This window comes from Anopheles merus, chromosome 2L (genome assembly GCF_017562075.2).
Source record: "Anopheles merus strain MAF chromosome 2L, AmerM5.1, whole genome shotgun sequence".
NCBI lineage: Eukaryota > Metazoa > Arthropoda > Insecta > Diptera > Culicidae > Anopheles > Anopheles merus.
Genome location: NC_054083.1, coordinates 28,176,510 through 28,201,620, shown reverse-complemented (window position 1 = coordinate 28,201,620; position 25,111 = coordinate 28,176,510). Strand labels below are relative to the sequence as shown.

Sequence of the window (25,111 nt, the reverse complement as noted above, 5' to 3'; positions counted from 1 at the left end):
TTACTTAAGCTTTTTTTCTGTCTCTTCTGTTCAGCTCAACCCAGACGCCATCTGCCTCGCGCACACACGCACACAGCTTCGTTTGGAGAGTGTCTTCAGCCTGACCTTACGAAATAATGTTGTCAGACCGATTCTCCGTTCACACTCTTCACACTCGACCCACATTCAAACTCCAATTTGTGTCTCCCTCCGCTACTACCGCCAAGCCCCATGCTGGAGTTTAATGTCGATTTAATAAGAAGAAGAAAAGCGCCCTCCCCCCTCATTTATGCCCCGACATTACCAACAAACGACCAAACTCGATCCCTGGCAGATGCACAACGCAAGCAGCAGTGGTGCAGAAATTTATTGAATTAAATAATCACCGGCCTGAGCCGGACGGTATAGCGGTGTGTGTTTGTGTGTGTGGTGCACCGGAGCAATAAATTCCCATTCTCCTCCAGCTGAAGGCGATCGGGAGGCGTTGAAGGACAATTCCGCCACCGGCTGAACGAGCGGCATGAGACACGATAATTGAGTGGAGTTGTGGGGAAGACCGAGTGCGCCGAGTGCTGTTGCGGTACATGCAATTATGTTGAGGGATGAGATGAGCTCATCACCAAGCGGCCGGGCACAAATACAGCGACACACAGGCTGTACGGAAAGTCAGACTGCACGCGAGGGCCAGCATTGCTTAACCAGGTGGTGTGGGTTCGAATGGAAAGCGCCAGAAGTAAGAGCGTCGTTGTGACATCGAGCTAGAAACGGGGAAGAAGGTGGGCCCATTGTAACCTTCTATACCGGCTGGGGATCGGTATTGATCGATTTGTGTAGAGCGCAGGGTGAGCGATCTTAGTAAGGTTATTTTATCGTACCGATGACCCTCGCCGAGATCGTGCTGTGTTGCAGGTTGTTTGTTTCTCTTACGACATGCAGTTTGACATTTGGGAGACGTCGTTTCGCAACGAAGAGAATGAGCGAACGATCCAATTGTTGGGATAAATCATGCGATCCTCACTTAAGTAGAGAAGGTTTTTTCTGTACTAGTATTTACAATTCGATTTTATTTTATAAAAAAATCTACAATAAACAAACACGGATAATTGCATCGATCAGTGTAGTGCTGGTTAGACCTCCCTGTGGTATACCGATTGCCAAACGAACCTGTTTGAGCTCACCTACTTTTCGGCGCCATGCTGCCGTTTGGCTTACATTCGTGGCACTTTTTATGGCACTCCAGCAGGTTTCGAGTTTATAGGGGGCCGAGGGTTGGAACCGAGAGGGTTGGCCACCGGGGACGAGGAGGAGAACTGGGCTCGCCGTCTGCCACAGCAGCGAGAACACTCCCCGTCGCGAGAGTAGGAGTAACATTTTCGAAGGGCTGCGAAGGTAATGTCGCAATAGTTGCACAGAACGTACGCTTACAAAACACCGATCGGTCCGGGATCTGGGCCAGGCAGGCAGGGTCTCTGTGTGTATGTATGCATGGGCAAAGGTTTGCAGTATCGGCAACCGGTTCCCGCCAGACACAACTCTATCAATTGCACCAATCAAACCGAATTCAGTGACTTTTTCTTTTCAACGCGTTGTTGGGCGTTGCACGGAGTGGAATGGTTGTGAATGTTGAATTGGCATTTCCCTGGAGGTGAGAATATGCTTTGCATTCTTTGAAACTGCACAATTCATTATACAGTTTTTTTTGTATTTATTGAGCTTTTTAATGTAAGCTTTTCGACATGTTTTAGTTTCTTCTAGCTGTTCACCACAACCTTCAATCACTGGACGTCCAAACAGTGAAGGATACTGCTTATGCAACGCCACCAACAACACGGTTCGACCAATCTGTTTCGAAAGAACGAACGGCACAAGATTGGGAGCACGGGCTTTTGCAACACTTCCCTCCTCCCTTGCACAGTGCATCGACGATCCAGCAGTAAGAGGCAGAGGCAGTGGGCACACAGTGTGTGCGCGTGGTCGTTATGTCGCCTGCTACTACTGCTACATTGCCGCGACGAATGACCCTATTTCGGGTTTGCCCGTTTTGGGGTCCTCCCTCCCCCTTTCGAGCCAACGGACCCTCGAAAGTCATCTGTCGGTTTTTGGGGGCAATATAACTTATTTCTGCTCACCTCATCCCACCACCTCAGCCAAGCAAGCCACTGCGTGATTTCGGTTTCGCACCATTACGTGTGTACGCAACCGCAGATACGCGACAGGCACCCGCGATGCATTGGGATATTGGGGACGCGCAGCATCGCCCGGGTGGCTCACGAAATTACGTCAAGTGCTACGTGCATGTGGGTTGTGCGGTGAGGCCTTTTTTATTTAATGATTTGCTTTGTGCACTGTTGCTGTTAAGCAAGTGCATTGGCACACATGGTGACATGTCAATGGAGCATGCAGTAACGCCGAGTGACAAAATGGCTGCAAAATGATTGCAACTAATTCCTTCTTATAAAGGCGAATTTGCAAGTCTTCAAATTTGTGTTCTCATTGCTCTCTTTTGGTAGTTTTGGTGGTAGTTGGTAGTAGCAAGCAGAGCTCAAACTTCAGCCATGTGCATGCACAATACCAAAGATTTCAGTCCTCTGTCTAACCATCCCCTGTGCAACCAGAAACCATTGCGTGAATCGTGTGTTACGCGCTGCTCCCGTTTGGCGTCATAACGAGTGACTTCGCGTAATGACAGCACGCGCGCGTTGTCAGCGCTTTGGCGTTGCCGGTGCGTATTGTTACCCAAAAAGTGTGGCTAAGTGGAGAAGGCTTGCCAAAGGTGGACGGTGTAGTGACCTCCTCCGATCGCGACCGTTCGCATTCGGGTTCGCGTTTTGTTGTACGATTTGTTTAATGGACACCATCCCTCTCTCCTATCTCTCTTTCGCTCTCTCCCTCTCTGCTTTTGCTCTCACTTGGTTGTATAATGGTACCCGTCTCACACACATTCGATCAGCACACGCGGTGAGGTAATATGATCGTGACGAGCCAAACGCGCGCCCAGAGGAGTTGCGACTCGGCTCGGCCCGCTCGGTTCGGCGGCTCGCTCGGTTCGCTCGACCGCAGACCAAGGGTTGGGTAACGTCTGCTAACCTTGAGCTCATTTCGGAGGGCCGCTTACGAGAGCCGCTGCAAGAGCTGCAAGAGAATGGTCAAACAGAGACCGAGAGAGAGAGAGAGAGAGAGAGAGAGAGAGAGAGAGAGAGAGAGAGAGAGTGCGCAAAGCACAACGCGTGCGTGCAGGATGCAGTTCGGCTGCGGTTCACCCAAGAGATTGCGCGCGCGCCGGTCTCAGCATCAGAGACAGCAAGCGCAGTGGATGAGAAGGTGACCACGGCCGATCACGCGTTATTATGTAGATCACACACACACACACAGAGCCAGCAATCCCCGGAGGCTCACGCGATTGCAATCGGCGTTACGAAGTCAGTCTCGTTTTGTTGCGAGACATTCGGCGGTACTTCTTTCGAGTGTTGCGGTTTAAATCACTCACATCTCCCCTCTCACAGCAACACACGCACGCTTCACCTTCGACCTATTGTTTCGTGGCGGCGCAATCGTGGCCGCGAAAGAAGCATAAACATTAATCCGTAACACCATCACACGACGTGCCACACACAGCAAAGGTTTGGTTCAATCGTTTGGCGCTACCAACCAATCCGTCTGGACTATCCTCTCCCACTTTGTACATGCTTCGGGAAAACATGGGACTCGATAAAAATTATGTCTGTTTTCGGTGCAGTGGATAATGCAAAAAAAAAAAAAAACGCAGTTGAAACATAACATAACGCACATAACCTTTGTTGCGGATTACATCTCTCACCTTCGCTGTTTCTCTCTCTCTCTCTCTCTTTCTCTTTTTGTCTTGTCCGGCAGTCCACCGCAGTTCGCAGTTCAGGTGCCATTGCGTCAAATTATGTTGCGTCAAGCCCGCCGGAGCTGCATGGCAGGCAACTGGATGGGACCGGGGGGGCGACTGCTGTTGCAATGCGTACGTGAGCGTTAGTCGTGTTTGGTGACCGTGTGGTTCAGTTCTAGATAAATCTGCCCTGCCTCCGGATCGGCTGCCCAGCGCGACCAGCCTGCAGTTTTATTGGGAGCCAATTTTATAATCGCATCGATTGCACGCTGCCCTTACGTCATCTCGTTACCTTTCGACGTGGCCGGGCAACTCCAGGAACGGAACGTTGCTGAAATTAAGGTTAACCCCGATGGCAACTCAACTGAAGCGCCAGTGTAAGCTTGCTGGCTTTGGTATTTGTGTCAGCTAGAAGTAACGACATTGCGGAAGGGATCGCGCAGGACCATTACTGCACAGGACGGTTGCCAGTGGGTGGGTATGCTGTGCTCATAGGCGAACGGTCTCTTAGCTCAAAGACTTTCTGCACAAAACTTATGCTGTTAACATGAAATTTCCTTGCACCTGTCCGATGCGCAAACTCTTGTGCTTGTAACATTTGCTGACAAAAGCCCCCAAAAAACACATCTGCAAACGTTTAACTTAGTCTCCCCTTTTCCCTGGGTCGTGGGGCCAAAAAACTCGCTCCGAAACTCGCTCAATGACAGCACTTTGCCCGTAACTCAGCAAAAGGAAAAGCGGTGTAAGCAGGGGTGTTGTTGCTTCTCAAAACTTGCTCCAGCATCGCTGAACTTGATTTTCAGCGCCCATCGTCAAATTTCCAACATACCGTCGCTAGCCCGGCAACAGCATGCACAAACACACACACATTGTATCTGTTTTCGGGGAAAAATAGATGTTTGTAGAGAAGCAACCACCACCACCACCAACGCTCTTTTTAGCCCACCCACGACGTAACCGAAACCATTTTGGCATGTTGGCACACGGCAACGAGTAACGCACCAACAATGTACCAAACCCGCTGTCGTAACGAGAGTTATCTACCATCGGTCCCTCGGTACCTAACCTTTTTTTTTTTCGCTCCATCCCGGTTGGAGAAGAGGCAAGCGTCTAGAGGGGTGGTTTTCTTTTTTTTTTGCCTCAGCACAAGCGTAGCAGCATGATAAGCCGGCGGGTCCGGGCCATGCTGCAGTTTTGCCGACGCGAGCTATGCAAATGGTTGCGTATGCAAAACTTCTTTATCGTGCTTTACGGCTCGATTGTTGCGCGTTGCGCCGGCCCGTACGGGTGGGAGAGCGCGCGCGCGATTTGTAATGTAACGCGAGATCGGGCGAGCTGTGCTATGAGTTACACAAAAGCTGAAACCCGGGCGATGAATCATGCTTACTGTCATGCTTGGTTCTTGCACAAACACGTGTGACTGGTGGTGGAATATATTTTACAGACAATAAAACGGCTAATTGATTATTGCTGGAGAAGTTTTCATCTAGTGAAGATATTGTAAACGATTTTTTAATTAAATATGGCAATTGTGTTAAGTAATGCATTATTATTATTACGTGTTTTTACAAATTAAAGTATCTACAAATTTTACAATCAAAACAAAGTGGTAAAGAATGTTACAAACTATTTAAACTATATTCTCATCATAGAAAAAGGTATATTTTTAGAAAAGAGACTGTATTCTAGACAGCCATTAGTAGAGTAAGTCGGAATAAATAACACTACAAAGGTATATAACAAATACACCTTTAAAATGAAACCAACAGAAACTGTTTGCAGCTACTACTTTTTATAAGCCAAAATGTTCTTTAATAATAATACAGAATAAAAATGCTGCTTTTTCTTCATTGGCTGACCATCCAATCACTTAACAACGTTATTCTTGCTCTTAAAAGAAGTGAATGAAATTATAAACTGTAATTCAGAAAAAACTCACTCCCCATTCACTGCTTCAACACCTCATTACCGGAACAGCTCTTCGAAAGAGTGCCACAAATTATGTCAGTATGCTTTAAACCCGTCAACTGTCCTGTGGCGCCAAACGACACTCCCGCGCGTTCCACGTGCGAGCAACACAAAAAAATGCCATAAAAGCGCACGCAAATTCAGTGTAAAAGTCGAGCGTTGAGCGACTTCCCATTTCTGTTTCTACTTGTTGTTGTCCCCCCAACCCCCGCAAACCCTTCGGTCATCGGTAAAGGGAATGTGGGGCCCGACTCCGAAACACCATCGTTATGCGGCGTTCCGTGGCGATTTTTTTACTCTCTTACTCTTCTAAATAAACTTCAATGCTTTTTTCCCTCCACTTCTGCTTTTCGCAATCCCAAGTGCCGACCCCGGACTGTATGTGTGTGTGTGTGTCGTGTGGGTGGCATGGACCCCAACGGTCGGGCCTCGGGAGCGAAAGGGAGCCCGTTCCGTTCGTTACGTATTGTTGGCTGTTCACGTGAGCGCAACGTAACGCGTTCACAATCGCAACGGGACGCGGGCTGGCCGGGTAGGATAGGGCAAACACTATCGAAATGGTTACGCCAATTATGTAGATGTGTTTTAGTTTGTTCGGAGTCTTTTTAACTGCGGAGCTACTGCTGCTGCTTGGGCCGTGGTGTTGGTCTCGATTTCTTCATCCCAAAGCTCCCAGTTTTGCCTAGCGGAGGTGGGAGGTAAGTTTATAATTCCCTCGCCTGTCCCTAGCGTCGTGCAACGTTCCACACTCACGGGTGTGACTGTAACGCATCCTCCGCCTTTTCCCCTTTCCCTTCTACACCCGGGTAGTGGCGCTAGATTTTGATCTGCATTTCAAACTTCTAGCCCGCGTCAACCACCTTCGGGCCGGGGCGGTACCGGCCCAGTCACGTGCCCGACAGACACGTCTGGGTTCGCCTAATTCCACGGGGAGACCCTTTGTGAAATGAGCCGGCCATGAGTTGGTGCGGCACGTTGCCGGGATTTTGCGATGGCGCAAGGCGAGGGAAGGAAAGTGCTACATTTCCCAGAACCGAGCCTATGCGCAGCGTCGGGCCGGTGAAAAGGGCAACCGATTGGCATTGCAAGGGGCAAAGAAAAAACCAAAGAGAAACAAAAAATCGTATCGATAGTGATTGGACGATTGGCTCTCTGATTAGGGTTGACGTCGGCAGTGCCGGTGCATTCGAATTCGTGTTACATGATGCATTTGTGCAACGCGGTGGCCCGCGGATGGTTGGGAGTGGGAGTGGTTAGCTAACCTCGAATTAAGAGCCTCGAAAGAATTACGGCGCGCGAGGTAAAGAGCAGCGTGATGAAATGGCAAACAGAATGATTGGGCAAAAAGCATGTTGTTTCCGAAGAACGTGTTGTAAGTAAATAAGTGTTTTAGTAATAGCTCAACATGTTTATCGACAATTTTTCACTTTTAGCCACAAACAGTACTCGAGGTTTTTTGTTTAAATAAAACTGTGCAATGCACACCATAATCTGGCTCGTTATGTCACACTCGACGACGACAGTATGGCTTCAGCTTAAAAAAAAACCGCCCATAATGCAACTCCCTTAACGATCCTTCCGTGTCACCGACGTGTGTTCCGACACTTTTGTGGCTGGTAATCGTTTGTACAACAGGACAGTACATTCCCGCCAGCAACTTTTGCTTTCGTATACAAAGGTCTACCAGGGGTGGTGTGAATGGTGTTCAAATAAATTACTCACAGTAAAACCCCCGGAAAGAACGATTCTTACATACTTGCTACATGCATTTGAGCAGGGTGGCTGGAAGGGTGTACGAAAAGATTGAAAGCGAATCCAATCGCAACCTGGCACCTGTCCTTGGTTCCGATTTTTTTCTCCTCACCATCACAAAAAGAATTCCACTTTCGAACAGCCTTGCTCATGACTTCTATCAAAATTGCTTCAGGGGCCGTTCGAAAGAGAGGGCGATACAAGGCGAGCGATTGGGGTGTTCGGTTGAACCGCTGACTCACTACGTACGTACATCGCGCTTACAAGCACCGATTTTCTCGTCCGTTTTTTTTTCTTTTCGGAGCAGAAGCAAAGCAATTGAAGCGAAAATTAAATTGTGTGCTCCATTCTGTCCGTTCTCTGCTGCTCTGCTCAGTCTCCACTCTTTCCCCGGGGTGGTGCTTCCGCTTTGACAATTTACTGGTCGCTCGTTTTTGGTTGGCTCGGTAGGGGCCGAGCAGGAGGTGAAATAAAAAATCTTTTACATCTTCAACCGCTGGTAGCGTTTGCCGAGGGAATAGTGGAACTCAATTCCTTACGTATCCTTCACAAAAAAAGCAAGAAAAAAGCCCCAACCAGCGAGCTCTACGATAAGATTCTTTTTAGTGTGTTTTATTCTTGATCGCTCGTAAAGTTAAACAGTTTATTATTTCATTTTCTTTGCTTAGCAATTTCTTTCGTCTCGCTTCTGCTCTCGTCTTCGCTTTGCTTTGCGGGGGCATTCTGTTGAGAAACACTCCTTACGGTTGTTCGGTGGAACTACCCTAAGGCTCTCATGAAACACGGTTATATTATTTTTTTATTTTTATTTTGCTACAGTGACTTTAAGTTTTCTCACCAAAAATCGGCTCCCAGCTTTAGAAATTTTGCCGCAAGTCCGGAAGCTCGAGCTAGCCATTCTGAAAGTGGTTCCCAATCACGGACAAAAAAGGCTTCATAAATGTATCGAGGGAAAGCGATGCCTTTCACAGTATGCAGTCTTCCTGAACGAGCTCAGCAGCGGGGGGGTGGCGGAATTGTTTCGTGAAAAGCTTTCACAGCTTGATGGGGGATTACCATTTTAACCACAATTTTGTTCCGAAGTTAAACGCAACGAGCGGTTGGTAAACGTACTGCCGCAGAGCGCAAAAACAGTGTGCGAAGGCATGGGCAGGAAATATGGCTCTAAAGTTTTCGGAATGGAAGCGAAATGAAGCGATTGTGTGCGCTGCTTCATGATGGTATTCAAACTTTCTTCCAACAGGTTATGTCAACTAATGCCCCGACACGGACGAACGGACGGGACGGGCAAAAAACAAAAAAAAGTTCGCCCCGGTAATCTGTGGACCGTTCTTATCGTGAGTCATAAAGAATCCGTGTCCTTTTCGATACTTTCCTCCAGCACACACCGGGGGACGGCTTATACTTCGATCCTGCAAAAGCCTTCGGAAGCGGTAGGCCTTTTGAAGGGTGTGATAGATGTGGGACTGATTGAAAAGGAAGGAGATTATATCACCCACACTGAAGGTGCTGGTGAGTGGTGGGAGAAATGTAATGTGATTTCTTATGCTCGAACAAAACGCTCCTTTTTTGCCTAATGGTGTAGGAAAACTGATGAGATAAGTATTTCGGCAGCAGAAGAAGATCGGAGAAATCCGATTATCGAAAACAGCCAGCTCGTGTGAGGGAAAAACTCGTGGTGGTATTTCATTGTTTAAATTTAATTTAAACATTCACAGTTTCATGCTTTTCGATGCTAAATTTACGCACATTGCGCGGCAACCTAACGAAGCTTGGTGATTAATCTAATTGGAATAAATTGTGCCCGCGCGAGCGAAGCCTTACACGAACAGAAGGATCGGTAATTCAATCCTTTGCAGCAATCCTTTGCACCGAGCGCAAGTCAAACATTGCAATAACCAACTTTTTAACGACCTTTTTCAATTTATTCCATCGCAGAAACAGGATCGTAAAATAATACTTTTTTTGAAGGGGAAAGGGGTACGCTGCCATACAATGCTATTGCACACACACAAAGACACACATACACTCGTACCTCAGAATGTACTTCTCGAAATGTACACCGGCAACATAAAAGCAGAGAGCAGTGGAGAAAAGAAGTACCAGAAAAAATTGATTTTTAAATTCCAATCACCAGCGAGCGCTACTTTTCTTTCTGCCCCGTAGCCGTACTCCACATTTTACGACCGATGTGTGACCGTGGGCGCAGGAAAGGATTATGTATTGGTGCGTTTCTTTGGCACCGAAATGGAAAGTTAGTTTTCCCGAGTAGCAGCAGCTCAAAGCGGGAATTGGGTGGCCAACAAAAAAAAACAAACCTTCATCCTTGCCACGACCGCAAATCCAGGCCATAGTGGAAATACAAGCGCGTCGTGTTTTGTGGTGTGTTAAATTGATATTTCTCACTCGGGAGGATAACATTTTCCTACTTTTTTGTGTCGGCACCAGAGTGCTGCAAATAACGAATAAAGAAACTTTCGTACGAAATAAAAAAAAACCTCGAGCACTCAACTCAACACACACCGTGAAGCTGCCGTGTTTATGGCCGCACACCACATTATGCGCCACGAGACGGTGGCGCTTATCAGCCTCCTGTGCTGTCAGTTCACACGTACCCGGGTGTGGTGGGTTCTTTGTTGTTCGTGTGCTTTGTGAGCAACGTGTTGCCCACGGAACGGAGCAAACCGTGCAACTGCGGGCACATAAATCCTTCCACACATGGATTCTCGGGAGGATTTAACCCGACGCCGGATGGTGTTAGGCCGCGCTAGGAAAAGGTATTGCAGAACGAAAATGGACAAAGTGTCGATTTATGATTGTCTTGGCGCTTTTCCTTCCTTGACGCTGTGCTACAACACGATGTAGAAGCGCAGCTGCATCGATGTAGAAGTTTATGAAACCGACTCCTTAGGTGCCATCATGGTCAGGGCTCGAGCCACCGGAAGGCTGATTTTACTTACTGGTAGTGAAACGAACTCTCTGCTCCACATGACGGAAATGCGGTAGCCGAGGATGAACCTTTGGAGCTATTTTCTTATGAAATCAATCATCTCTATCCATCAGGTCCGGGACCGGGGTGTTGGAGATGGCGAAGTAAGAAAATGGACCCTTTTCGAGCAGATCGACTGACAGGTTGTTTCATGTCGCTTCTCGGAAGAAAGGACTAAAGAGGATGAATTCCCCATTTCCAGGAAAGTTGCACGTGTTCATAAAAAAGATTTAATAAAACCTTCAACTCTTTCCCATGTTGCACATGACCTTCCGAAACAGGTTCAGCACCATGATTTTCGTCCTTCATTGTAATGCACAACTTTTAAACTGTTAAGAGCGCTGTCACGCTGTCTCTGGCAAGTAATTGAACGACTTCACAGACGGAATGAATAATGCGCAGTTAAAAGTCCCCCGAAAAGTCAATTACACGGTGCTCCATTAGCAAGAGCGAACTCTATCAAGACTCAATTAATCAAATCCCCCGGAAGGTATTGGAAGATTCTATTGGGATGATCAGCGAAACTTTTGTGTCACCTGTTCGTGCCATCAGACCGAGGTGCAACTTAGTTTCGAACACCGTTCAGGTCGTGCGAAATTCCGCAAACGTGATGGATGAGCCGTAGAAAATGAACCGTGAGCGAATTAGTTTTCGTCGGTTCGATTCGCTTCGAAAACGGTGAAACGTGACCAAAAAGTTTTGCCAATTGATTCCTTTTGGTGGCAATTTTGCCGGTTTTATCGCCTACGCCATGATAAGTGAGTGTTCGTGTGTGTGCTCTTGTCTTGTTCCACTTACCGTGCTCGAGACTTTGATTGCAGCAGCGCAGGGCCTCGTCGAGCGAGTTGTCCTCCAGATGGCGTTGCGCTTCCTCGTGCAGATCGGCCGCCTTCAGCTCCGGTGCCCACCACCGCTCCACCAGCCGCCGGATGAGAATGTCCAGCTCGAACCCAACGCTCGCCGCCGGTGCCAGCTCGCTTCCCTCCTCCGGGGCCGGTAGCGCTCGGAACGACCCGGACGTCACCGTCGCCGAGGACGACGAGGAGGAGCCGGAAGCGGACGAGACGGAGGCGGACGGAGTGGACGTAAATGCAACGGGCGCACTGCTGGATGCAGCCGCCGCTCCCGCGACGGAGGGAAACCGCTGTCCACACACCGTGCAGCGCCCATGCCCGAAGCAACACTGCCGGCAGAACGTGTGGCCGCAGGTCGCCGTGACCGGGTATCGCAGCACACCCTCGCAGATCGGACAGCACAGCCCGTCGGCGGTGAGCCCGATGCCCTGGCGGATGTGTTCCGTACGGCGTGCCTCAACCCGACCCACCAGCTCCAGCACGGACGCCCAAAGATTAACGGTGGCCACATCTGCCATCAACTGCCGACTGAGCTCGGCACGACCGGTCGCGGGCCGCTCTACCAGTGGCTGCGGTCGCTCGGCCAGCAACAGCTCATCCTCGGCCGCATCCTTCCCACCGCTCTCGTCACCCTCCTGGGACGAAGCGTCCCACACACTGCGAACGTCCTCCTCGGTGCTGTCGTAGAGGGTGGCCCGCTCGGGGCGCGCATAGTACAGCGACTTCCGGTGTACGCGCACGTACGATGTGGCGGGCATTATGGCTGTGCGCACCTTGTTTGTTCCACCACCACCCGGCTCCCACCTGCTAGCACTAGCGTGTGGCACACTAAACACTGGCACATACACGCCCGCACACCTTCAAAAGCTAACCTTTACCGCGGACGGAGAACTGCGGAACTTCACCACGCCTGAACACCACACACGGAGCGACGTTTTTCACTGCACAAAAACACGCACACACACACACACACACTACGCCTAGTGTTCTTGATCTTCTCGCAATGCAAGACACTTGGAAACGCGTGAAAGTGAAGCCGGCTTCGTTCGCGCACCACACGCCGATAAAGCGCCCAGACGAGGTGTGGACAGATTTACGTGCGCGCCAGCGCCAGCACACGAGCACAATATTTTAAACGCACCACGATTTTGCGATGCAACTCCTGGCCACCTTGGCCCCAACCACACTCCTTGGTGCTTATGTAATCTGCTGCTCACACCAAACTCACACACTTACGCAGCACAAATGGATACGAAAACGGACACTTATTATGAGCCTAGGTTTTTTTTTTACATTTGCTTCGTTTGCTTTCCCGCGAGAAAGAATGCACCACAATAAATTAGCTCCACACACACACACACTGCCCCTACTTGAGCTTCTTAGCACAGAATATCAACTAATGGGCACACTTTTACACTTCCGATACTTCTGCGGTACTTCACCGTCCGTCCTACTGCGATTGCACACGGCCTTCACGCACTTTCGCGCGCGGAAATTCGGCAAACACGGCGGTGACACACGGTTACCAACTTACCAACGGATTCACACGGATGCGCCGGTCGGCATTATTTTATTCGCGCCCATCATGATCATCAGCAGCAGGAGCGTTTGCTTCATCGCTTTATTAATAGAAACCACCCGGCAGGCGTGACACTAGCGCACACATTAGCGCATCGTCGAGCGTTGCAGCGCGCTGGGAAATGCTGGGGAATGCATTTGTGCGGTTGGTCAGCAGAACTTTTCTCTCCTCTGTTTTTTTTTTCAGTGGTGCTCCAGGCACAAACTGCAACCAAACACTGGGCGGTTTGGCAAGGTTGGGGTAAACTTTTCCCGCCTCGCTGTGGGCGTTTTGTCCCGGCCAGCGGGAGCGTATGTCAGCTTGTGATGGTTTTGTCACTTTGCGGTAACAACAACTTTCAAATCGGTTATAAACGGTTCACTTCTGCACACAGGCACACACGCGAGTACAATTGTTTTTGGGGAGCTTTCGGTTTGTTTGTTCGCATGTGAACTGATGGCAAAATGTTCGGTACAGCTTGCCCCCCCACCAAAAACTCTCCGTCTCGCCAGGAACGGGCACAGCGTTGGTTTGGATGTACGAGTTTTCACTGCTGCGATGAACGTTAGCTGTTGAGTGAAGAGCGGAGCAAAAAAGAAGAAAAGTAACATTAGCAAAAGTTATGATTAATTCTCGGTACGGCACGGAAATGGTTTCGGGCAAATTCATTTGTCGAAAGTAAACCGAAATCTGCTGTAAAACATCTTCCATGCCGGGGGCAAAGGCCGAGATGTACGAAGGGAAATGTATACACTTTGCTGGCAAAACAATTCTCGGAATGCAATGCGTCAGTGCGTACAATTCTCTGCCGAGGCCGATCAATAATGTATCATTTGCGAAATTCAAGATGGTGGACAACGATCTGGTTGGGACGGCGGAGGGAGGGTGGTTGGATGTGACAGAGCATTTTCTGGGAAAAAAACTGGGAAATGAATTTCGTCTTCTCACATAGAATGCTGATCAAAAGCTCGCCATAATTGCCTTTTTAGGCAATCGTTTACAAAACAAAATCAACAAGCCAATAGAATGTTCTGCACGAATAAATTTTGAAGCAGTTGCTTATGTGTTCTGTTTGCTATAAATGCAGAAAAAAATCTTAAAATAATGCAAACTATGATTCAGAACCGTTCGGATTCTGCTCGCCATGAGTCAGCCTGTCCGCTGCTGACGTCGCGACGTTAAACGCGTTTATTTACGCCCATTTGCCGTAGGCCCCGTGCGTCTAAGCCTCATTGCCGCCTCATCCTGCCACCCTGCTGTACACAAATTAGCTTATCGGAAAACAACATTACGAGCTGTTTACATTACGAGCAAATAATTAAACTTCTTTATCAGCGCGCGCACACGGTCTCGCGGATGTCGTTCTGGAAGAGACGCGACCGCTATTGATTGCGGTCCGCTGCCACTCTGTTTATCTTATCGTGGCCCTGCTCTTTCTACTCGCTGTGCGTTGTGGGTGGGTGACGTTAAAAGGTGCATTAAAATGATCCTTTTTCATTTGCGGCCCCGAACAAGCATTTAACAACAAGGAAAAGCCCCACTCTGTACAGATAAATTAGAAAACTAAGGGAGCCGACGCGCAGGGACAGCGACAGCGGGCGACCGTGCGCGGGCAGGAATGTTTTAATGTTTTTAATTGATTCTCGGGTAACCGAACGGTAATGGCCGCCGGTATGGGCCGATTCGGTGTGGTACTTAAACGCAACCAATTGAAGCTTTCCCGGCCTAGCCACCAGCTGAATAGGGGTTAGACGGAAGGAAGGTGAACGGGTTTGGTTTGGTTTGCTTTCATTTCAGCATTTCACCTCCATGCGGTTAGGTGGTTCGTTAATTTGGCTGTCTTTTTTTATGGGAAGGAATGAGATCCATTAGCTCTCACAAACACACACACGCAAACTCCCGAACAATGTATACAACATTTAATTTCATTCTGCTTTTCCTCCACCCCCTGCGTGGTTATCTGTACCGGCCGGTAGGCAAGGTAAATTCGGAACAAAACCCAACCGACCTGTTGTTGTTTCTGTCGTCGTTCGACCATCACCATTAACCAGTTTACCGCTTAGAAATGGGGTCAAAAGCTCCCCTGTCTTTGCTTTCGTGGTGCAGGTGGTTGGAAAATCCTCGAAAAAAAATCCCCCCTCAGCCAGCACAGCAAACATCAAAACACCAAAAACTTTCCGCGGATTACATAATACACCCGAGGGAGGAACAATTCGCCCACAGGCGGGGACGGCTGGCCTCGTTCTTAGTGCCCGGTGCCGGCACTGGTGTTAACAGTTTCCCCCTTTGTTCGCACTGTTTTCTCGCTGCAACCACCTGGATACAACAATCCTTGGGGGCTGGGTACAGTGGGGGACCGGTAGCAGTTTGTTTATTTTTCGAGTTGAGACATTTTTGCGGTTGTGTGTCGCGTGCACGCGTGCTAGCTCCAGTGAGAAACATGCGGTCCGCGGTGGCTTCGGACAAATGGTCGACCCGTGGTGGGACCTAAAAATATCACAGGCGCGTTGCCGCGTTTGCTGGGTGCGTACCGCGTCGGTAAACAGAACGATTAAGCGCTATTTGGAGCGCGGGACGAGCGAAAGGTTAGCAATGTTGTTCTCTAGGCGGTAAACAAGTAACGCTTGGAAATAGAGCTCTGGGGCGAGAATTGAGGGACAAATTGAAATTTAAATGGTACCACAATCGTACGATTAGTGCAATAAAATCTCTTATGTAACTGCTTTGATTGGGAATTTGAATTTCACATTTATTCTTGATTTTTAAGCAATGCTTTACCGAAGAATAATTTACGTTTAATGAGAGCCTCTTCAGCGCTCATTCCGCCACTTGAATTCATTCTTTGCCCGCTCCATATGGTATCACTTTTGACTGTCCGGTGAAGCTAATCGACGTTACATAAACCCGTCTTGCAGTAGGCTACGTTCTCCCACTTCAAAACCGTGCACCGGGGACGCGTCATTACACCGAAATCAACCTCCAAAATGCAGCCCAACACTTCATCAGTAAGCATTTTTCCTTCTTCCTGCACAGCCACAAATTCTAACCCCTCGCAATCCGAAGAAGAAAAAACAACCAAACACACACACACACACACACACACACACACACACACACACACACACACACACACACACCACACACACACACACACACACACACACCGAGCACCGTCGGCGGCCTGTTATCTAACAAAGTTTCGGGCGGCCAACAAGCAAAACTGTTGCTGTATCGCAATCTCACTCTCACGCCCGTTTCCCTTTTGGGGTCGGTTAGCTGTTTCTTCTTGCACCCATCTCGCACAAGCGGGACCCGGCGCGCACATGTTCTCTGCTGCTCACCAGCGCGCACACGCTTCACTCTCTTTCTCCAGCGTTCTCACACACTCCGACCGTGTAGCGCGACACGTACGCAGCAGCAGCAGGAGCAGCAGCAAAACATGGCCCAGCAGAAGAATATGGGAATAGAACGACGGTGAAAAGCAACAAGACGTTGGGGTTGGTGGGGGGGTTGGCGGTTGAGAAAACACACATACACACACGCACACATACAAGCCAAACGCTCCGGAGGGACACCAAAAACCGTAAAATAGTGCTATGCTGACTGGTTCCCCCCGGTGACGGAGCGGGCAAAGAAAATAGAGTGGAAAAAGTAATGCCCCAGAGGCGGTCGTTGGGCAAGGGGCATCTTTCCTCCGATTTTCTGGTGAGACTGCACTCCAGCAACACAGACAAACACAAGCACACATACACACACACACACACACACACACACACACACACACACACGAGCGTATCAAACGTACACACTCCTGCCGCTCGAGACTCATTCTCGCGTTCTCAGCCGACACCGTTTCGTTACATAACGCAAGAGACCGACGCTTTTCGGCGCCGACGACGTCGATGTTGGTTTGGTTGGTGGTGTGGCTCTTCGGCACATGGATGGAACACTGCTGGAGACTCTCTATTGCTGTGGAGGAATACTTTTTATTCGCTCCCTCACAAAGGTCACCGGTTTCAGTACACAAACTGTCACCAACTTTCAACAAAATATTGAACAATATTTCTTTTTCACTCCACAATTCGTTTTACCGAAACACACAGTAGCTCCCTTACCGGTTCGCGAGCTGCTGCAGTGGCAAATGGGTGCTCCGGCTCTAGAAAACCAACCAAAAAGGGTCAGCGTGCACGCACGCCGCGACAAAACTTTGCACACTTTGCGCCAACCGGCCAGACCAAGCAGCCGACAAAATTGTTGCCCCGTTCGTGTTGAGAGGCCGCGAAGAAATACTGGCACGGCATTGTGCGCTGCAGCCAAGAACGCCATAAACACGCGAGCCAGAAATGCGCGAGCGAGCGAGTGACAGAGAGCGAGAGAGAAAGCGGAGAGTGTTGTTCATCCGAGCGCGCGAATGAACCTCTCACGGACACTCACGATGACGATTCGAGGGAGAGTCCAGAGCATACGCTGATCGCGTAATCGTGTTCACGGCTTTTTGTTACTTTTGCTATTGTTCGCAGAACTGCTCCCTTGCTCTCATTTTCACACGAACTTACACCCCCTCCCCCACCAACGTTCAACAGAGAGGGTGAATCTTAGAGAGAGATAAAAAGAGCGCGAGAGAGAGTGGCACGAACTTGGCGTGTGGCGCGTGGTGCTGTCTCCCCCCAGCATGGGGCCTCAGCCCATATAACAATAAAATGCGATTTTTGAAGGTTGTGTTATGAAAGCAAAAAACCGCACGCGGACAGCAAAAACGTAACGCCACAGCACAGTTTTCCGACCGCACGCAATCGCCCCCTTCCCGCTGCATGCTTTCAGCCGCAACCCTACTACAGTGAGGCGGAGTACTACGGCGGTTTGTGGGTTTGTCGGTTTGCAATGTCGTTTCGTTGGCGTAAGTTTTTGTGCAGCGCTGTAGCATCAGAACGGCTAGAAGGGCTAGAATGTTTATACGCCAAGGGCTTGTAGGAGTTGAAAGCGATGATGTGGGATGGGGACAGTAAACAGGCGGGCAGAACCGCTGTGCGATATGCATTGCGTGTAACGGGACCAGTGCGTTTCCTGTTTGGTAACGTAAGGGTAAGACGTTGGTTAAGATTCTTAGCGGGCGGTGAAGCAAAGGTTGCTGAGCCCTATAATTATAATTATGCCAGTATTGTTTCGCTGAGTAGTGTTTGAAGAGAGTGCAATAATTAACGAAGGAAAAGGGGAACAATATTCGCCACCTAGGTGGGCTGGCGTGACGAGTGATTGTTTGGAAATGCTAGAAGAACTGTTTCTTGCTCGAAGAAACATTCTTAATTCATAAAAAGCGGCCTTATAACACGAAAATGTAAAGTAAAATATTTTAGTATGCTACTAGTAATAAGACCTTTTCTTAAACTTCGTCTTACCTGTTTTCCATTCCCTATTCCCCAACAAAATATTTGAATTGGCGGATTACACGATAAAACAGAAGCAAATTTCCTCATTAACTATGAGATAATACATTATGCAATTGCAGATGATGCAATAAGGACTTCCGGTCCTGGAATTATATTGGTACAGCATGTTTGTGCCATGGAATTAATCCATATCCATATTCAAGAAAAAAAAATAATAAAAAAAAACTCCTCGTGCCAGCAGAGCAGTACAGAGCGAACTTCCACTTGATGAGGTTTCAGTTTCACGTGTTGACACAACAAAGCCGATTTAAAAAAAGGCCACCAAAACACACTTCACAGGCACGCGACGGGTGTAATTGTCTGCTTAAAATAGGCAACGATTCGCGGAACAGAATCCGCACACCTTTGACCCGCGTCCTGTGCTTCCATGTGTTCCCATTCCCACCCCCCCCCCACCCCACCCACCCGAGCGGTTATGCAAATTCTATTATAAAATATGTTTTAACCATTCTCCTCCGCTGGTCGAACCGTGATGACATCATGTAATGTATAAATTAAAAATGGAACAATAATAGGACGTAACCCCACAATGGGCCCCATCCGCTGCGGGGTTGTCCTTCCATCTTCCCGCTTTCATAAGAAATCAACTGCAGGGAGAGTAAAAAAACCCACTGCATTACGCAACGGTCACTTCCCTCACTGCACTGCGCACGCCAGGGCAGCTGCAATGGCGGAAGGACATCATTGGCGGTGGTGGCGACAACACACAAAAAAGGGGTGTAATGTATTCGCCACAACATAGGGGTGCATGGCGACGTAATCGAACCGTTTGAGTGGCATCTTTTTGTTTCGGAAGGTCAATGCCATTTGTCGATCGAATTTGATATTGGCTCGCGATGTAATAATTATGTTACATTTCAATGGGCAAATAGTTTACTACCATCGGCACCGGGTCATAAACACACTTCCGAGAGCCTTACAAAACGAGTGCGTTCGGCTAATGCTTGGGTAATTAAATCCCTCCCGACTACACGGAGACACTACTCGTAACGTCACATACCCGCTTCCCTCGCTCTGATATAAAAGTCATAAACCATTGTTATCGTGGAAAGTACCGTTGCCAGAGTGGTCCCTTCCAGTGTTTCCTAATCACACGCACTACCAGCATTCTTATCACCGCACGCATAAATCTAAGCTGCGTGCTGCCGGACCGTTTCCTTGCCACGTTCACGTTGCTATTAACCGACCGGTGGAAAATTAACGGACCCGGGTGGCGTGCGATTTCTCCCCCAACACCCCCTTCCCCCATCCAGCTGCACACCAGTGAAACTGGTGGCGCGAAAAACCAACACGCGCGTTAATGGCTGGAAGCAAATACTCCCGCATTTTCGCGCTCTTACACACTCTCTCTCTCTCTCCCTATTTGTGGTAAAGGACTCTCCCGGTCCCTGCTTTTTACTGCTTTGCACGATTTTTCGGGATAACGATGGCAACGCTGTGCCGCTTCCAGGCACGCACACACACACCAGCCGAGCAATGAACACCTTCCATACACTGGGTGGGAAAAGGTGGGCGAGCGTAGGCCTCTAGAATCTCCCGGAGAGAAACCTGTCCCCGCCCTCCCTTTCCCTCCCTGTCCCGCCGTCTACACGGCCACCCGCAAGTCGGCGGAAAACTGTTGCATAATCGGTTTCGGTGTTAGCGTGTGCCAGCATAACACTTCCCGGCTTGATAATTCCCGGCAATTCCCGCCCACTTGTTCTCGGGCGCAACATAGTTGCGGGGAAGATTGTTGTGTGTGCGTGCGAGAGAGAGGGAGAGAGATGCAGAAATACAACTGTTGTGTAACCGCACACAGAAAAAAAATAAACCAGACCGTGAACGTTATGAGGCAGAGGAAGGAAAGACAAAAAAGGAACCCCAATGATAATGGAGTGTAAAAATATGCTACGTTCTTTGTCGATGGGGGTGCTTAAAGTAGCTTTACGACGAAACCTTCCATTGACTCCTTGGTGGTGCTTATTGTATAAACAAAACAACAACAACAAAAAACTATATAGAATTTATTCTAAGAACTTCATCGGTTACTTTTACAACGGTAGCTTCTTATAATAAAGGTAGTAAAAAAAGCGATACCAACAGAACCGTTACTCAAGATGATTCACATCCGCTGGAGAAAAAAGGATGTCGGCTCCCATTCATGGCCCCTTTTGAGTTCGCTTTGAGGGGCTGAGTACGTGCCCGGCCTGGCTGTCACGTCGTGCCGATGACCGAGCAGGAAAAACCCGACCCCTTCTAACCGGGGGCTGGCATGAGCGCGCGCGCCTATAAGTTATGTAAACAGCGGTCCCGGTTGCATCAGAACAAGATGCGCTAGAACGAATAGAAGAATAAAAAAAAACAACAATATACACACACGCACACACAATTTTGAACGGTTGCAGCAGCAGCAGTAGTCAATAACGTGAACCGACGCCGGAACTGGCATCAATTTGAGCGTTACGGAACACGGGAATACGTCAGCCAAACGGTAATGGCCCCATCCATGATTCATCGTGCAATGGTACGTGAGAATTGCGCTTAGGGGCTCTTCCAAAGAATGAATAAAGCGTAGATGATAAGGTTCTACTTATCAGTCAGCTAATCGGTATTCCCTAATCTTCTCTCGCTCTCTCTCTCTCTCTTTGTAAACTACCAAATTAAAGTAAAATGCATGAAAATTTGTTAGCCAACAATGCGCAACAAAGCGGGGGCAAATTATCAAGTGAACAATTATCACCCATTCCAGCCGTGATTGTGTGTGTGTGTGTGCGCAACGTGGCGACAAATATTGGAACCAATTTTTTCCCAATTATATAACACCGGCAAAGGTCGATTCCGTACCGGGCACGGTTTGGATTATGTCATCGACAGCTGTTTCGTATGGAGCACTAAATCTAAGTGTGTGTGTATGTGTGTGTCCATCTTGGAAGGGTATTGGGACGGGGGATCGTGAATTCTGAATCGTCTCAAGCCGGCTTCGGAGAATGATTACCGATCCCTCTCTTCTGCCTTGATCACTCTGGGGTTTTTTTTTTAAATTTTTCATTAAATTCATCCCTCGGTGATGAGCTTTCCCGACGATAACTGAGAACAAAACTTGATTCACAGAGTTTTCCGGTTTTCCGAAACCACAAACACACCGAAAAAATCGTTTTCTCCTCATCCGTAATCATCAACAACTGTGAGTGAAGCTTGTTGTTGATGTGAAGTATTAAGATAGGGGGTGGGGGACGTGTTTTCGGCACATTTGACCACCCTTTCCGATGAACGGGACGAGCGAGGGATTACTCTGTACGCGAGAACACTCACGCTGTCGAACAAGAGGGCAAATACTGAGGGTTTAGTGCTCAGAAGAGAGAAAGAGTAAGGTGAGTGAGAGGCTTACTGGTTCAGAAGCGAACAAAACAATGCATTGCATACTAGGGCATGTTGGGTTGAAGAAAAAGTAACTCTACGACGCATATTGGTAGTTCTGTACTAATAGGCCGTAATAATTTAACAACCGCATTAGGATGAGCACAATTTGCAGTCCAGAAGCAGTCCAGGAGCACAATAAGGAGTCTTTACTATTTTTAGAATTTCCTATAATTTTAGTAATTTGACCGATACATGAAATCATTAATCATCAGATTAATAGATTATGTAAATTTACTTTATTTATTTTAAATTGACGTATGTGGAATGTGTTTGAAAGCGGTTAATTTATGGAACATTAAAGTAAAAGGTAAGCAAAATCCTTTTTTTAGTATGAAAAAAAGAAAGAGGCACAAATCCGCTGTAACAAGAAAAAGTAATGCACAAAGATTAAACAATACACACAACAGTCAACTTGCTGAGTTAGTAAACCCGATCTGCATAGGCAATTACATTGTGAGAAGCGATTTTTTAAAACTGCGATTTCATAACCGATTTTTAAATACTTTGTTAGCCTCAATATGCACGGTCCCAAGGTACAGTCTCAAACTTGTACGGCCAAATGACATACTCGTCATAGGCTCAATCACCGAATGAACAAAGCCCCCTAATAATACTAATAAGTAAACAGAAAACCTATCCCACTAGTGGTACAGGTAGGCCTTGAGGTAGGCAATGGTTGTTGCGCCAAAGAAGAAGAAATTAGCTCCAATAATTGAACATTGAACTACAAACCAGATAAATTTTAAAGCTATTAGCTATTTGATTCCGATTGTTTTAATAGAGTGCTTGCTGTTTTTGTTATTCGGATTAAAAATATAGTATCAAGCAAGTCGGTTGAACCTTTTGTTTTAGGGGTTAAATTCTGGAACATTGACTTTAATTGGTTGGATACCAACGTGCCCGTAAGTAAATGAACCGAAACTGTTCGTCCAACCCAACGCTTTGCCCACTTTCTGCTCTCTAACGCGTCCGAACGCGTGGCATATCGAATCTCTCACGCGCTCTCACGCTCTCACGCTCAATCGCATTCACGCTCCCCACATTCGAACGTGAGCGTGAACGCGTTGTATCGCGTAACCAAGCGTCACAGCCGTCAGAACGCTGCTGGACCTTCTCGCGTGTGTGTGTGTGTGTGTGTGTTTTCTATTGCTTCGTTGCCTACACTTTATCGCTCGCTCGCTGGATTCAGGTCGAACGGCGATCTAACCGCGAACACAGTGGCGCGCGCGCTCGCCAGCCCCATTATCGCTCGCGCAAAATGAACTGAGTTACCCATCGCACGTAATCCTTTTCACCGAACCACCCGTACCGGCGGTGGTTTGGTAATCCCGCAAAGAAAAACACACAAGCCGGGAGGGCACAGACGAAATAAAAAAAACACCAAACACACACACACACATACGCTGGTACAGCACGCGTTAGGTAATCACGGCGGGAACAAGAGCGGTGTATGGAGCGGCCATTCAGTACGGTTTTACTATGTAACGCACAGGGAGCGAGGGTTCGCACAGAGGGCGACGGGTGGTTGGAAAACGCACTTCTTACGCACAACAAAACTTCACCAAGCGACTCGAACCGGTCGATTCTGCTGGCGATTGTTTACGCTATCGGGAGCGGTTTGTTCTGTAACCGTGCGGTTGACAAGACACTTCTAAATCGTTGAGGTGCTAATACAACAGATTCACTAAGCGACAGGCTTTACATCACTGGACGGAACTATCTGGACGTGTATAGAATTGCGACAGGGAACGGAAGGGTAGCGGCCAACACATCAATAAATGCAACGTCTTCACGTAATGATGACACAAATGGCGCTTTGCCCCACAATATACACACAAACAAACACACACGCACTCATAGGCCACACATCGGCCTTCCAACCCGTTCTCCTTCCATGCTTTCCAGCGAGTCGATTCTCTGCTGCTCGTCTCACTTCTCACACACACACACACACACACGCTGCGTTCTCGTTCTGCGTTACGTCGTACCGGTCGACGGAAGTAGGCAACCAGCTGTTATATCATCAACGGTGGAGCCGTTGGTGACGATGTTGATACTGCTGCTGCTGCTGCTGCGACACAGCACCAGTCCCGTTCCTGGAGCCAAATCGTTCACGCCACCACCGTCACACTCACCCGCGCCCCATGGAGCCGAGAATCGAGAATGAATTGATTCGGTAATCACTCCCGCACACTGCTGGTTTTGGGTGAAGCAAGCAGGCAAGCAAAAAACCGTTGCAGCGCTTTCGAACTGCATGCGACGCAGCAGCAGCAGCAGCAGCAGTAGAGGACACACTTACATCACAAGCACCGAACGCACCGAACGAACCCAGGGCCCCGGCGAAGGCGAAACCCTTCTCGCAACCTATTCGCCCGTATTATTTATTTATTTACGTGTGTTTGCCCTCATTGCAAAACCTCATTTTTGACACCCCCATTTTGTCGCAGCACTTACTTTTCGATTCGTTTTTTTCTCCTTTCCTTTCGCTCCCTCACACTCGGCGGCTGATTACAAAACACGCCGCCAGACACTCACACGCGACGACGCAATCGGACGCGTCGGTTAATTTGGTGTTTTTGTTTTGTAGTTTTACTTTGCAAAACCGTTCTATACGCTTGCCTGTCCACTCACGGTCAACAAATTTGCGAAACAGATTCACTGAGAAAAGCACACACACACATGAGCACGCACGGAGTCTGTGCTCCAGAATCTCGACACTACAAACGTTTTTTTTTGCTTCAACCAACACACAGAGTGCACGGTGTTACGGTGATGCACACACGAGCTCGTTACGTATCGGTGTGTTTTTGCGCGCCGACTTCGAGGTCGGAATCGGAGGACGCTCCTCAAGCGCCAAAACAGCCGGGCCACGGGTAGACGTAACGTAGATGAACCGAGCGCTCGTGCGCCTCCACCTCGTACAACGGACACGTTGAAAGTGAGATATTCATCCCGCCGGACCGACCGTCCACACTCGCGAGCGCTCTCGCAGTGAGCTCTCTCGCACGTTCATTTTAGTTTCGAGCGAGCGAGTGAGCGAGTGAGCGAAAGATATACAGACAGAGAGGGAGAGACACAGATTCGAGAGTGTTACATGGCGATATACGCTCTTTATGTAACGCACCACCGTTCACGCAACATAGACCGGCGGGCCCAGCTCAACCCACCCACCACTCCATCTCGCTCACGGGACACTCGGAGCGAACTCCCTCTCTTCCCCCTCGGAAACGCAACACCAACACCATTTGCTCCATTCACCTTTCGCAGGTGGACGAGCCTCTGCATGGGGAGTTGTTCGCCTCATCTCGTCTG

At 48.6% G+C, this 25,111-nt stretch overlaps 1 protein-coding gene across 2 annotated transcripts in view; it reads right to left on the bottom strand.

Annotated features, from left to right (window-relative positions):
- The window catches only part of LOC121591741, a 50,802-nt gene extending 26,080 nt beyond the window's left edge, over window positions 1–24,722 (bottom strand). The window contains exons 1-2 of one of the 2 annotated variants that reach the window (XM_041912626.1): window positions 24,254–24,722; window positions 11,340–13,522 (exon numbers count right to left, since the gene is read on the bottom strand). In XM_041912626.1, coding sequence (XP_041768560.1) covers window positions 11,340–12,153 — 814 coding nt within the window. In that variant the 5' untranslated portion in view covers window positions 12,154–13,522; window positions 24,254–24,722. Of the gene's footprint in view, window positions 1–11,339; window positions 13,523–17,068; window positions 17,235–24,253 lie in introns of those variants that run through there. The other variant, XM_041912625.1, reaches the window with a different exon arrangement.
- Window positions 24,723–25,111: the final 389 nt, after the last annotated feature.